The sequence below is a fragment of the Contarinia nasturtii genome, unplaced genomic scaffold, assembly GCF_009176525.2.
Source record: "Contarinia nasturtii isolate CC-2019 unplaced genomic scaffold, AAFC_CNas_1.1 Cnas_scaffold_928, whole genome shotgun sequence".
Lineage (NCBI taxonomy): Eukaryota > Metazoa > Arthropoda > Insecta > Diptera > Cecidomyiidae > Contarinia > Contarinia nasturtii.
The window spans coordinates 497842-513992 of record NW_022198275.1 but is presented as its reverse complement, the minus strand read 5'-3'; the positions used below and the strand labels follow the sequence as shown (position 1 = coordinate 513992).

General features: G+C 33.4%; 2 protein-coding genes across 2 annotated transcripts; one reads left to right on the top strand and one right to left on the bottom strand.

The window, feature by feature from the left end:
- Positions 1-10691: 10691 nt before the first annotated feature.
- LOC116343047 (zinc finger protein 622) lies at positions 10692-12201 on the bottom strand. The gene is made up of 3 exons (XM_031770928.1): positions 11468-12201; positions 11243-11406; positions 10692-11136 (listed from the first exon to the last, which is right to left on the bottom strand). The coding sequence occupies exons 1-3, from the start codon at positions 12093-12095 to the stop codon at positions 10789-10791; spliced, it is 1140 nt and encodes a 379-aa protein (XP_031626788.1). The 5' UTR covers positions 12096-12201; the 3' UTR covers positions 10692-10788.
- Positions 12202-12256: 55 nt separating this feature from the next.
- On the top strand, positions 12257-13289 carry LOC116343049. Its single transcript, XM_031770929.1, has 2 exons — positions 12257-12391; positions 12459-13289. The coding sequence occupies exons 1-2, from the start codon at positions 12369-12371 to the stop codon at positions 13225-13227; spliced, it is 792 nt and encodes a 263-aa protein (XP_031626789.1). The 5' UTR covers positions 12257-12368; the 3' UTR covers positions 13228-13289.
- Positions 13290-16151: the final 2862 nt, after the last annotated feature.

Here is a 16151-nt window from a genome sequence, read left to right as displayed (position 1 = left end):
TATTGAGTTCACCATCACCGAAATAATTTGCTGACAGTGTTATGTATATGCACAAAAGTTTCACAAAGAAAAAAAAACCAACAACAAAAGAGCGAAAATACTTGCAAAAAGTTTCGTTGTTTGAATAATAAGTTGATAAATTTGTGTGTGTAGATGTGTGTTTGTGTGTGCACACAATGCACACAAACGTAACTATTTCAGCAAAGAAGTGAGCAACAATCTTCAGAAAAAAAAAAGTTTTGTGTATGTGCTCGATTCAAATGCATTGATTTTTATGGTGTGCCGTTTGTTCAAGCTTATCATTCAGCTTGGTTTGCGGACACCGGAGTATGGGGGGCGTATTTATCGTAGCTTATAAAAAGTTGTGCACAGCAAATCGAAAAAACATAATATTAAACGAAATCCCGCTATAAACGACAAACGATAGGAAGGCGTGATAAGAAATTGCGCACATACAACAAAAACCCAAAACAGAAACGAAAAAGTGAAAAAAAAATGCTGCTGTTGTTGTTTGTTTGTGTATGTTTTGCGTAAAGTACAAATTTATGTCTCCCGACAGAGAAATTACAAATGTTTTCATTAATCATTTCAACTTTCTGTGGAATATTTTCCTCCTTTTTTTATCATGTGACCATATTCGAGATTATGCCGCAATGTATCACATAATATGAGCATCGGTTACCGCATTGGGATTTAGTTTTCCGGGATAAAAGTGCAAAATAAAATTAACAGCATTTTGAATACGATTTGAAGTGTGTGAGATTTTGAACTTTCAACGCTAGAAAAAAAATGAGAGAAGACTACATCATATCGATTTCGTAGCTAGAATGAAAAAAGTTGGCCATTGAACACCAGCGACGAGACGAGAGAAAACGCTCTCGTTTCGAATGAATATTTTATCCATCAATGGTGTACACGTCTTCAACAGCACATCACTTTTCAATTATTTAATACCAAAGCATTTACTGAACGCCGCTGCCGACCACCATTGAAAACTGTTTCCGTTATCGCGCGCGCTACGACTAGACTGCTTGGTGGTGGACTCTCTCAGTCGAGGCTTTTCCGGCTTAATTTATATATTGGAAAAGTTTAATGCAAGAATAAAACTTATTTAAACGAGAAAGTTGGTCGCTTAACACAGAGTCGTAAAATTCACACCTTTTTTCTTAAATAAGTTCAAGCATTCTTAGTAGTGGTGGTATATCGTTTATGAAATAGAATAATTATGACTGCGCTTCGGAAGTCATAAATAAAACAGATCGGAGATACTTACACTTATCTTGTGAATGATTATGTAAGCTTCTCAAGAGCTAGAAGAAAAAGAAGAACACACATACGAGAATAGTTATCCAAACAAGCAATTACGATTTCATTCAACGCTGAAACTGGTACTTGAGTTAAAAGCTAAGAATATTCTCATAACATTGTTGCTCTTATCGAATGCGGCATATACAAAGCAAAAGCTTCAGTAATTCATATACACGATCTCTCTATTGAATAAAGTAAGCGCACGAAATGAGAAAAGTTTTCGTTTACGACAAACGCGGAAACGTAACATTCGATAGATGAATGAAAAAGTAAATATATAAAAAGCCTCTCAAAGCATATGTTTGTGGCCATTAATGCTCATTTACAACGAAAGTAGAAAATGAATTTTATTGTGCAAAAAATAGGAAAATTGTCAAAGTATGTAATTATATATCCATTTGTGTTCATGAAATTCCGCCTTTACCGTGTTCCATTTCCATCCATGTGGATTTGTCGTGTGTGATTTGGTTGAGAGAGATTTAGGTTTTGGTTGCTTCCGTCACATCAAATATCGATATTCATCATTACATTGCATATTATCTAACAATAGTATTTGGGCTTCAAGGCGGATATAATGGCAAAAGTTTCTTCTTGTTTATACGAGTTTATTGTTTTTTTGTGTGTTCGATTTGGATTGTATCGTTTTTCTTACACCATCCCCCGTCCGTCTTTCAGACGATAAAAATCTACCGCATTCAAAATGAGAAAAGTGACAGAGAAAGAATTCGAACAAGTGTCTCATTAAATTGAATTTTGACAATCAAGAGCAAAGTATTTTTTGCCAGCTCGAAAATGAACTAACGCTTCAAATGATAATAAATGTTAGAAGAAAAAGACTCACTGAATAAGTGTGCAGATGCGATGAATGAAACTAAAATGAAAAGAAATAATTTTGCATATTTATTGACGTATTTCAACAATTTTGATGTTTTTTCTCTCTTCCTCTTATGTGAGGTGGCGAAGAGAAGAGAGGCATCCGTCTCAGAGTGACTGACGCACATTGTTTTCCCCCAAAATGAATTATGTGAGGTTTATTAAAAGTTGTCAAAGAAAAATCTACATACCAACGCAATATGATATGAACATCATGAATCTCTATTAAGGGTATATGTGTTACATCGGCTGATGCTCTTTCTCATTTTTATCTCGGCAAAATGGCTGGTGCGTGATGCTATGCTCTAGCACAACGTACAACATTTGATTGTTTACGAATGAGAATGAGAGTGAATGATGAACCGCATGCAAATATTTGTAAGCCGATTGTCATGCGAAATAATTTTGATGCTCTCTCTCTCTCTTTGATATTTTTGTACAAGTTTTCACATCGCACAAGCAATTTGACTGTTTTTGGGCTCGACAATGATTCTTCCAAAATAAATACACACAGTTTTTACTCAACTTCTTAGCCGTCTTGGCTTGCTTAGATATAAATCAAAGAGAGAAAAAAAAATTGTTCGCTATGCCGCTTTAGTCACATTAACCCGCAAAGAATTTCATAGCCCATCCAATCTGCATATCTCATTCGTCGAAATAACGAATAAAAAGATCCGCATTTTATTTCCGTTTCGTTTAAAGTGATATAATTTACTTTTGTGCACGATAAATGCGAGCGTCTAAATTCACTTAGAGAAATATTAGGAAATTAAATGAAACGCGCGCTTCACTTTTTTCCCATCTATATTCGAATGTTCGGAGCAGACATGGGCGCAACACTTGTGGTTTATGTTTTATTTTTTAGTTGAATTCAAGCGAATGGGTTGCATAACACGAAGCGGCATATATCTATACCATTTCGGTCACTAACGATGAGTTCAGTTGAAAGTAAATTCAAAAATAATATCCAGAATAGAGAGAGAGAGGGGGCGGGGGCGAATTTAAACACATAAAAATGCACGGAATGTCCCTATTGTTAGGGTTTATACACTCGTTAGTGCATGTGCGTAAAAATATATAGTCCGACTATAATATAACCGGCTGATTCGAATTTCATGTTCGAACCATTAAAGGTTATTCATCTGGGATTCATTTAACATTCCAGCCTAGTCACTTGGCTCGACCACAAAACTTGATATACATAATATTTTTATGTTCCAAACATACAACGACACAAATACACATCGTATTATTACGCGGCATTGCTCTCTATTTACTAATTACTAATTAAAAATTATAATTACATTTTGACGTTTAAAATTGATCAAGTCCATCAAAAATGCGCCATTAAATATTAACTGCGTGTGCAGCAGCAGCAGCTTCAACATTTGAGCATGTCATTTCTTGTGCTAGTTAAAAATTAATGCTTCGAATATAGAAGAACGGTTCGCGACTTGGAACAGGTTGTAAAACACATTAAAACATTTTGTGTTCATATGCAATACCGTTCATACATACCGTATGTTTGTGTGCTGTCACAAAACCTCTTACAATTTCATTTCATTACTCGAAAAGCATCACACAAAAATATGGATGAAACCAATTCCGAAGCATGTGTAAAGTTGTAAAACGAAAATATTCTTGTCGTATAATTTATGAAGCTGTGCTTTCGGGTGGGATATTTTTTCCATGTCTCGCATTTTATATTTTGTTTGTTTGTTTGCTTGTTGGTTTGCAGAAAATGTTCGGATGATGGAATGCCCAACGGCATAAAAAGCATTGCATCACCGTGCTTTTTCACTTCGAAAGAAAATATTTTTTGCACTGTGACATTGAACATATTTTGTTTTTGTGCAATATTATGTAGCTGAATATGTTTACGTCAAAGCCATAAAAACGATTTTCGCCGGAATATTATGAATAAATGTGTCCTTTGAGATCAACCTTGAAGTGAGTGTCTTTTTTGTATACGTTGTGATATTGCATTTAAATTCGTTATGCTTTCGGTTGCTGTGACTTTGCTTCCCACAAATGCTGACAGGAATATTGTTTTTTTTCGGCGATCACGACTTTTCATATCATCCACTTGAATGTAATTGAACACAAGAAATATTAAATTTCCTTTTCACAAGAATTATTCTTTGGTACGTTTGGTTTTAAACCAGCAAAGTTTTTAAGTTGAATTAAAAAAGAGGATTTTTCGAAAATTCAATGCACTTGCAAATATTTTCTCATATACTTAACCAAGGTACGACTTATAAAAATCATTTGACATCTTTTATATTTCAAACCATACAAAATTGGTCGAATGAAAACATCAGATGATTCTTTTAGAAAAAAAAATCATTAGTCTAATGCACACCGTACTACTTGTTTTTCTATAATTTTTACTACAAAGAAGGTTATTCTAAAATCGGCTATTACGTTAAACTATATCACGTTGTAAAATCAATGCAAGTTTTATTTATTAATTTCCATATTTTGATGAAAAATCAATGTCTAGTGAAATGTTCAATAAATATATATCAAAATGTCGAAAAATAAATAAATACAACAATAGAAGCACGAAAAATTGCATCGTACCATAATGAAAAAAGACCATTTCATGCAATTATGTCAGGGTGATTTATTATTATTTGCGGTGCTTTTGTTTGTTTTAAAAATGACATCCAATGCCAATGTACAATAGAGAATCTTGAATAAAGGATAAAGGGACCGCAGTTTTGAATGGATTTGTCATTTGTTGCCATTGTTTTTCAATTCAACTTTTGGAAGAAAATGTCATCGGATTTGTTGCTGTTGTTGTTATCCCCTTTTTAACACATTTGATCAGTCATCAGTGTGATCAATAAATAAATTGAGACAAACTCTAACGCACTCAACACAATTACTATAAAAATGATGTTATAAGACCTAAAAGATTATTTTTTTGTCGTTGAATTGCTAATAAATATATGAAGTTGTAAGCAGTGCATCTAATAATAACATCATTATGTACCACCATTATAGTATTTGTGAGCTTGTGAGATAAATCTCACAAAAAAGCAAAAAATGAATTAAATATCCGTGTTAAACTATGATAGACCATGATAGTCGGTATAACCATCTCCGAATCAAGACCTCTCCAACGGTACCAATCATTCAGATCGGTGGAACATACATACATACTTTCGGTTTTATATATAGATAGATGGGATATCCAAAAATTGAATAGACATTTTAAATTTTACACACATAAAATGAATACATTTGTACAAAGTTTATTGTGTTGAAATTAAATTATCTCAATAAAAAGAGCTCACCTTTCTATTGTTGGAAATTTTTTATAAATATTTACCGAATCAAGAGTGCAGGATGTCAAAAAATTCGAGTGAATATATTTCACTGACAGATTTCAGCGGAAAATAATCTACTCGAACAAAGGCCAACCCACGTGGAAATAAATGTTAACAACAACATTTTCCATGTAACAAATTGATATAGCATAACATTTCAAGCAATTTGGATAATCCAATTTTAATCCATTTTATTTGCATCATCCCTTAAACAGTAAATAAACTCACGCGTACCATTTAATTTCAATGCATTTCAATCACAATTCTCTCATTTCCCATGTTTAAGTAGAAGTTCCAGCGCGATTCAAATTAAGTGTTGTTCATGTTATTTTCTATCGTGCTCTTCCATCGAATGTGGGTAATGGTTTCTCTTTTTTTTTTGCTTTAGAAGTTGTTTTTGACGTTTTGGTGAATCAAATGTATTTGAAAGCTTTTAATAAAACAATTGAAACCTACATTGAAATGAGTATTTTTTTTACATAAAAAAGATTCCTTTGTAATGAAAGCCAACATCAACAGAAAAATAAATGAGCTCGCTTTTGTGCAACGATGATGTTCACTTTGTAACAAACTTTAAATGCCTTTACAGTTAAACTTCTTATATATTTTTTTCCCATTCTCGTTCTATTGTTGCCGTGTAGCATTTGTTGCCATTTAACGCTTGTACCGAAAAATAAGTTAAAATCACTTTTTGCTCGTCGCTTGGAATGCTATTTATTTTAACTTTAGCACGATTCACCGATTAAGGTTACCTTAGAACGCGAACACACATACACACATCTGGGCGAATGTGAATGGCGAATGCAAACAAAAGAGAATTATTTTACACCGTTGTTAGACGGTTTCCATCAAGTGGCATTTTATTGCGAAGCGTTGTCATCATCAGAAGAAAAGCTGTAAAATGAGCACATACAAGAATTTTTCTCATTCTCTTGCCGTATCGCTTTGCACGTTGAATAGTTGGATGTGTGTGGGTGATGTATGAGTTAAATCATTTCATGTTTTATTTAAGTATCCATCTGAATTTTCGTATCTTATGTTTTCATTCGAATCATAAAATTCAACCATTAGCTATGGGAATATGGGCACATGTGACGTATACAAAGAAAACGCACAATGCACAAACTGTCGTTACAGATTTTCGTTAACGGTGATGAATCTAGCTCGTACTCACTTTTCACCGTGTGCTATTTTACTGTTAGAACAAAAGCGATGTGCATAAAGCCGACGAGAAGGCGATAGAGTACATAGAAATAGAAAAGGAGAACGTGCTAGTGGCGGTGACGGTGACGGCTTATGTGGTTGCCATTTGATTGTAACAAACAAATGCGCTACGAATAATAATTTATTGTTTATACTTGGGAAATATAAGCGGAAATATAATGGCCCAGTCAAAAGACAATGTCACCAGAAGTGTCAACCGAGCAAATGACAGCAAGAAATTCTTTTTCTTCACCATCAACATAGCTTATTACACGATGGGCAAAATGGATGCAATGTTTGTTGATTATCATATTTAACATTGGATGTTGTTGTTGATCTTATGACAAATATATTTTATTTTTGGTCCTTTTTTGTACACGGTGATATATTTCATAAATACGAATCACTCGACTTCGGCATGATTTTATTATTTATGGATTCGACGGTTCCATATTGGAAATGTTGTGTTTTCACGCTCATACTCACTCGTTACCTCATTTCAACTTCACACTTTTCAATGACGAATAACATTCGGGACATATACAGAAACATGCTTCTGCTCATATTCTTTTTTATCTGCCGTGACGTGTAATCTACGAGCAATATCCCTTTCATTTCGATGCCACGACTGTCATGTGATACATGATATCCATATGCATTCACATCATCACTTCGCATCGGTATTTCGCTTTTCATGAAAATCAAATTATCTACCCGTACAACTCAAGAGAAAACACAATCTCCTTTGCTTCGATGCGTTGAGCTATGATGACGGTATTCCAATGTGAATCTTCAACGGGAACAATTCTCATGAAGCCTTATCAACAATCGGTGGCGGCCGATCTGCTCTTATTTTATATATTCGATAAATGTTGAGTTATATGTTGTTGCGAACGAATGCAATGCGAATAACCTAGCGAATAACTTCCGCAAAGATTTATGACATAAAATATGAAAGAACTTGTCTTACACGTATGTGCGGTTGTAGATATCGTACAGTGGTCACGGTTACTTCTTGATGTATTTGCTGCGTTGCTTTGTAATATTCCACCAACAACAATAGTAACAAACGGAAAGAAAACGAAAACCGAACCAGTTACGATGGTTGCACAAACATCACATTAACTTTTATGGTACGCATAACATTTCGTTTATTCTTCGTTTTGATAAGAATGAAATAAGTAAAAAGATAGGCATCTTTACGGTCGCAACCTTCGGTGTTTACGACTTTTTTCGCACTCTTTCAATATTTCGCCATCTTCGCATTGCGTTAATAAGTTATAGATCTTTGATTCACAAAACGAATTAAATATCTCTTTCGTACACTCTTTACGCTCTCCATTCGCCCTATTTTCCTATTCTCATTCTTTATCGCCAGCAACAGCAGCAGCAAAGTACATCATCAAATTTGTTTTTCACATAAACGTATTATATGTAGTTCATATCTACGTCTTGTAAATCAAAACAGCACCATTCCTTTTTTCTATGCCCGGTTTTATTGGGTCAATAATGACTTGGACATAAACGAAAGCATAATTTGACTTTTTATTTGCATTCATTAAAACAGTTTTGCTTTTATTTTGCTATATGTTATTAAATTGCGGATCTTCTATTTCCAATTTAAATGTACGATTGCAAACACTTCTGTTGTACAAACTGAGCTCAATGCAAACGTATATTTCATGCAAAAATCCGGACAAAGAGAACGGGGAACAAGATGAAGATGGAGAAAGAAAAAAATGTGGTCGATTACAGTTTCATTTTATTGGTATGATTGGGATGTTTGTATTAAAATAGAAAAAAAAAATTCTCCATTTGAATAAAAATGTGAAAATCCTGTTAACCGATTTGATTCTTGTCGGTTTTGTTTGTCATTTTCTTTTGTTTTACAACCTAAAAGACGGTTTTTTTATTCAAATGAAAAAAGGCTTAAACTGTTGACATGCAATGATGGTGAGATTGGCCATATGTATTTTAATCAAAAAACCAAAATCTCAATAAATTCACATCAAATCCAATCATTTACTGTATTAAAATATTTATTCATGCTTTGCATGTAACCACATTGCTTACAAAATTCGCATTCTTTTTCCCATTCCACATCCATGTCATATTCTATCTTACCAAGTGTAAATCACATCGATCTGTTCGTTTGACTGTGTTCATCGATAGTGATTTCGATTTATTCGCATGGAAAAATGTCGAAAGATAATAATGTCGAAGCATCGGACTTTTAATAAAATTACCAAACGAGAAAAAAACTACTGCTGTGAATTCCTTTTAGTCAAAAAGGAAATCAAACAATATCCGGTCTATTTTATTAGCTCTATCTCACTTGCCCGATTCATTCAACTAACTGAGACGTTCGTTGTTTTTGCGTGGGTCCTTCAATCTGGATAAAGTTTTCTTCTTCTTTTTCTTTCACATGTCGTTGCGTTTTTTGCGTGTATCATTTTGAAACAAATGTGATTCTTCTTCGCTTATGGCGTGTGTATGCTTGATTCGATTACATGGGGAGGGGTGGATTGAGCATTCATAAAAATGTACTCTTCTGAATGCGTAAACCTAGCGAAGCGGAAAAGTCTTCATAGCCGTTTTATACAATTTTATATCGTAAAGCTTGTTTTCATCAGTGAACTTTTTTTTGCTTCTCTTTGCTCGGTGTCTCCTGTTTGGACGGGAATGTGATACGGAAATGGAAAAAAGATGAAAAAGAAAAGATTCAACTTTGTTGAGCATGGTATGGTACAAGGCAAAGTCATTGTGTATGTGTTTGACATTGTAAAGCGATTTTAGGTGGTTTTCGCAAACAAATGTCTTTGCAGCGCTCAGTTTATCTATGACATATACACAAAAAAAATATATGTATATACCAGATGAAAATATTGTCCTCATTTGTTACATTGAATCCAACCAAAATCGATGGATAGTAAACGAGGGATGATGATAATGATATATCCTGCTTCTCAAACCGTAAAAAGATGTTGTTTTTTTGCCGCTTTAAATTATCTTTTCTCGCTTTGAATTTATTTAAGAGGCAATTTTTTTTTCGTCTCTGACATGATTTTGATGCAGCATGAACTATATACAATTCAACTTGAGTTCAGAACAACGTAATTCAGAACTTTTTCGAGTCACAAGCACCGACAAAAAATCTCGAAGAATTATAATAGAATATAACAAGTGCCATTGTTGAGAAACCTTGATTTTTCGTACAAATTGTCGCCGTTTCTCACAATCCCACGCTGTTCTATTCAATTCATCGAATCCATATGATGCGTGGTTTTACAGTCACCATAACAAGCATTATGTAGCCCGGAAATGATTCTTGTTGAATTTTGAATTGTCCCCACAAGTTTTGCAAGCAGTGAACAGGATATCACGTTTCTTTTTCTGGTTGAAAACGGACGGAAATCATTGAAAACCTGCAGCACAGTGCTCAAAATCATCGATCACAATGAATTATTAACGATTCAAGAGTAAACACGACCCGTAAATTATATATGAGAAATTGTTACAATAAAATCCCATCTGTTGCCATACGAGTCACTATAATATTGCGTATATTACACACACACAAGAACACACCCAGTTAAATTTCGCTTGAAGGATATGGGGCGTAAGTAGATTTATGAAGGTTTTGCAACACTTTTTAATGTTCGTCGTACACATTTTGCTATATATAATTGAAAGTAATGATGAGATGGAAAGATCGTGTAAATTGCTTTGACTCATTCGCAAGGTGTCACATTTATGTGAAAATCATTCAAATAACTATGTGACAATTTCAACAGTTAGTCTTTCATGAACAAATCCGACAATGTCAATTAAATGGATATATTTTTTTGGTTTCACCCCTCGTTCGATGTCTCCCACCACTTTCAAAACATAAATTATTCATGGAAAACACTTGTACCTTACATTCAGTCGTTTGATGTGTGTCAATAGGTGTCATTAAATAAACCGTAATACTAATTTGCATTGGTTTGTTTATTTACCGATTGCAATAATAATTATAATTCATTATTAATATTAATGGGGAATTGATAGAAAACAACAGAATTGTAATTTAACATTTATCGACTTGTGGTCGGAAGTGTCTTTGTAGTTTGTTGGCTTTGACACCCAATTTCTGGCTCCATTTTTGATATTGTCGTTTCATATGATGAATATCACGGGCCTTCTTTGCAGCGGCCGCTTGTTGTGTGGTTGTCCAACCGAGCGCACGATATTCGGACAAAACTTTGTGTAATTTTTTATTCTTCGGAACTAAGGCACGATTTGGATTCAGTCGCTGTTTGTAGTATTTCAGTAACGATCGATGTCCAATCACTGCACCTGATGGCAATACCAATTGATATTCGTCACCTTCCAATACTTCTGCAGCTACTTCAGTGTCAACATCCATTCCATCTTCCTGTAAATATAAATTAATGTCAAATAAACATCATATCAATCATGAAAAAAGGGAATTTTCAATTTTTGAAGAGAATGACGTAAAAGAAATATCACTATGGTCTTACATGATCTGGATAACTAGAACTATAATCATAGAAATCGGCGTATTCGGCTAATGCCAGACCTTCATGCAACATGCGACAGTGTCCTTTGTCTTTCATATGTTTGCGAACCGCATCCAATGAATAAAATGTTCGTCCTCTATCGTTGCACCATAAGCAAATAAAATCTGAAAAGTGGACAAGCTATTATTGAATATCAAATTGAAATAAATGATCATTGGATTTTACCTCTTGCAACTTTTTCACCCAAATACATCAACAATCCGTCCAAATCTGTGATGAACTCTGTGTCTGGTATAAAGAACGAGTGCACTGATGACATGTGTTTCACATTTTCAACCATATCTTCACTGTGTTCGCCGCAGAATATGCAATCGTTGTTGGCAATGGGATTTTCAAAGTCATCGTCCCATTCATCGGAATCGACTTCTTCCACTTCCATGTCATCTTCATCATCATCATCATCCTCCTCGACTTTGTTAGCGACTGTATTTTCTTCTTTCTTTTGTGCTTGTATCATTGGAATATCGGCTTGGCCGCCCAAATTCTGTCCCTTCTTTTCAGCAATTTGAACATTTTCCTTGTGTTTTTTGCTATTCAAATGATTCTGATGCGATTTTTCCGATATGAATTGCTTACGACACACACCACAATACAATGTAACCTCTTGTTGTGCCAATTCATCAGATGCACGCTGTTGCAAAACACGCTTTTGAAAGTCTTCAGCTGTAATTGGTGGCAGATCAGCGACTCGTCGCTTCAAATTGTATCGATGCCAATCCGTTTTGTAATGCTCACGCTGAATGTCAGCATTTTGAAAACGAACATTACAATTTAAACACGTAGGTGCCGACATATTATTGTATAACGTTGTGAAATTCACAATCAACTTCAATATTTACGCAAAATAAAAACTCTCTGTTAGTTGAATCACACGTTTTTTCCGTTGACAGATATGAACAACGAAGAGATTGACAATCAGATTTCGGATTGCCCGATGTTTAAACCGTTTCAGTTTGACATTAAGTGTCACAAAATCGTGCACAATTTTTCGGGACATGACAAATCATACACAAAACAAACTTTTCATCGAGATATGGTTTTTTAAAGTTAATTTTCTCACGTTTTAATGATGGATAAAAAGCAAAAGAAGTATTTTATTGTTTAAAGTATGATTAAGTTGGAATATTTAATGAAATATCAATTGCTTTCTTTGTAGAGGTTCGTCGAAAAATGCAAAGCCCGCCAAAAAAAATGCCGTCGAGGAGAAAACAGTGCGACCACAACCGAAGGCAACCAAATCATCATACGACTTGCCGGCTGTGATCAGTAAAGACACACTTTTACTTGATTATGACTACAATAAACAGTATTCAAAACGGAATGTGGTAAGCAATTGGGATAGATACGCTGATATTCGGGACGATGACGATGATGACAATGGACAATTATCTGCTGCCGACTTTGAACAACTCTTATCTGCATCCAAATCAATTGGTGATCATTTTACATTTTCCGCTGAACGAACGTGGTTGCAGTCTGTCGATGCCAATCAAACTGATGAGAATTCAATGGCATCGGATTTATTTAAATTGAACATTTCGAATTTAAAGAATGGCATCAGTCGATTACCGTTTTACAAGAGGCAAGATTTGTCTCAAGATATATTTACAAATGAAGAAATCACCAATTTGAACCATAGAGCTAAATTCTTTGATAAGAACGAAAGCAATCGAAAAGTATCGACAGACAATCAACTCATTAATAATCCGACGAAGAAAATTGTGGAAAAATCGCCAATTGAAAGTGATTTGGTGCACTCTTTGCAGAAAACAGAGCTTAGTGATAAACCTATGGATACAGCATCTCTTCCCACAACATCGGCTAGTAGCAGTGTGGCTCCACTGCCAGTCAAACCACCCAAGATTAAATCAAATAAAACTGAAGACATTCAAGATTGGCTAGATGATATTTTAAATGAAAGTTAATATTTGTTCAATTGTAAAATGCTTTTTATATATTAAATCTATACGTGAGTTTTATTAACAAATTTTCGTGTTTTACATTCTATAGGATATATCCATGTACATATATTTGAGAGTTATTTTTGTTTATTATTATTATTGTTCGTCTTTCATGTTGATTTTGTAAATACAGATGTTCCATAACTCTGTAATAAATCTTACTACCACAGATTTCTTAACTCAAGAAGAGTAAGTAGAAGGACCCACAGTCTACAGCTTGTAGCCATGGGAGATTTTCGGGTCAACATTTTCGATGTTAGATTTGAACGGAAAACATTATGAGCATATATTTTTTTACATTAAGCCAAACAATCATCGGATCATTACGTTAGTGTATGATTTATGATGTATACTTCGATTGATGCACGATGGAGTTATTGATACGAAAACGGCGCAATATTTTTCTGTTTCAAAGAAATTCGACTTAGCAGAAGTTATTTTTACTCAGATCATAATTGTTGCATTCGTTTTCAATTCTGAGAAATCAATAAGTCGGATACCTACGTTCAATTTTAATAATATTCTCAATTTCAATATTTATTAAATTCATAGTCTAGGGCATATTGCATACCTATTCATATTTCTCTCCCAAACAATTTAAATTCTGCGATTTAATCCATGTATGCAAGCAAAGAGTGTGAAATTAGAGTGAAATAGACTGTTTTTTTAAGTATTTGAATAAAAGTTACAAATATTTAAATCGTGATGATGATGGTAAAGCCGATTAAAAAATGAAGTACAAAACAAATAAAAACGAGGATTATTTTTTGTATGATTTTTTTTATTTATCTGGCAAGTCTTATAATTCAGTTTGTTTTATTTCTCATATAATTTATACACGTACAATATTACCAATTCTTTTCAAAACAAAAAATTAATACAGTTGGTTTTTCTTTCCATTACTATTCAGTTGTGTGTTTTTTTATAATAATCATAATAATAATCAGTAAAATTTATCTAAATTAATGCCATATATCATGTACAAATGAAAATTTCTCTAAAAAAAGATCGGGTTGATTCATATAACTAAATGTAAATTAAACACAAAATCACTTAATCTATCAAATAAATCTGTTCACCAATCGAAAGTGTATGTGTGTGTGTGTTTTGTTTTAGTCGACGATATATATGATTTGAAAAACCGAAATTGGAGAATCTGAATCGCATAGTTTTGCTTTAGATATGCATAATAGACGCGTGATGTACAATGACCCGGAAAATCACATGAATCTAACGCGTGCATATAATATACAAAGTATATCAATATGAAACATGCACAAAGATAGTATATCTTTCCATCTATGGTTGTGGGTGTGATACATGAATGTATGGAGCTCATTTTGAACTTAAAACCGATAACAGCCCATTATAGTTTCTAACGTATTATAATACGCTAATGCAAAACAGTGCGAAATAGATCTCATTAGCTGCATTCAGTTAGAAAAACGGTAGAATTGAATTTCGAACGAATTCAATGAGGAAAAATCATTTTCCAGTCTATTGGATACTTTAAATTTTGTAATTGGATTTATCTTTATTTCTGTTTGGAATAATCAAAATGAAAATCGTCTAAATACTACGTTTTTTGTTAAATTTCTTTGTTTTCTTTTTTTTTTTTTTTTTAAACAACAGCATAATTTTGTGTTTCTTTCGAAAAACGCAACAGCACACACTTAAATATAGACCAATGAAATAAAATTCAAATTTATTCGATATTTTTCTTCCTTTTTCCACCAATCTGTCGTACTTAGTCCATAAATATGCTGAATAAATGGGCTGGGGGAGAGAAATTGCATCGTATTGCTTCGAAACTAGCAATTTAAGGTTGAGGTCTCATTTCGTTTTATTTATTCATTTTTTTTTTCATAAAAATTTGTATCTTATTTAATGCGTGTGTTCATATTTTTTATGTTGCATGTTTTTCCGATGGATAATAGTGTGTTGGTGGTGATGGTGGTGGTTTAGAGAATCAAAACGGTTGTCGGCAGATCAAAATAAAACAATATATATAATATAATGTGTTTCTGTTCAGTTTTGTTTTCATTTTCTTCATATAAATGTAGAAGCTATATTTGCCCATTATAAAGGGGTTTCCTACATCATTTACGCTCACCATGATTCATATTACAATTTTAGTATGCTTACATCCTACAGTACATTTCCTTGTTGTTATGTCTTTATCGTAATTATTGTTGTTGCTGATTCATTTGCTGTTATTTCATTGTGTGTGTGTGTGTTCTTTTTTCTTGTTTTCTCTTTAATATTCCACTTTCATACATATTACAACTATAAATACACTTGCGTCTAACTCTTAGTCCATATTATTTATCATTAATTTCATACACCTTGTGTGAAATGTTATTATCAGTAGTAGTAGTTGGTAGCTAAATGATTCATTCTATATATATATATATATGTATATATTACTCGCGTCTATATTTTTGTAGTTTGAGTAACAAAAATCATCGTTGCATATTTCATCTGATTTACTTTCCTATTTTTTTGTTTTCTTATATTCCTTTCCGATCTACTTCCGTTTGACATGTTGGTTTATTCCTGTTTATGGTTCACGTTGTTTTCCCCTACTCCCACTCAAATGTGAGCTCTCACATTGATTCGATACAAGGAACGAACCAAGGCATTTCAAATCAACAAGAAAATATGCATTTTTTTATTCATCTTTTTTTTCTTGTCCGGTTTTGCATATTTTCTGTTTTTCATTTTTCATTTTACATTCTTTTATGAAGTCAATTTGGTTATAAATAATAATAATAATAATTTAATTATTTAATGTTCATTCATAAATATATATACGCATGTGTGTTTGTGTGTGTGTTTGTGTCTGTTCTTAGTTATACGTTTTATGATTAATCGAGAGAAAAGTCTTT

Bases quoted from the DNA above. Each gene is read 5' to 3' on its own strand.
- LOC116343047 (XM_031770928.1), bottom strand. From the start codon at position 12,095: ATGTCGGCACCTACGTGTTTAAATTGTAATGTTCGTTTTCAAAATGCT. The intron at 11,407-11,467 runs GTAAAATCCAAT...TCCACTTTTCAG, and splicing joins GGGTGAAAAAGTTGCAAGAG to ATTTTATTTGCTTATGGTGC. The intron at 11,137-11,242 runs GTAAGACCATAG...TTATATTTACAG, and splicing joins GTTCTAGTTATCCAGATCAT to GAAGATGGAATGGATGTTGA.
- LOC116343049 (XM_031770929.1), top strand. From the start codon at position 12,369: ATGATGGATAAAAAGCAAAAGAA. The intron at 12,392-12,458 runs GTATTTTATTGT...CTTTCTTTGTAG, and splicing joins ATGGATAAAAAGCAAAAGAA to AGGTTCGTCGAAAAATGCAA.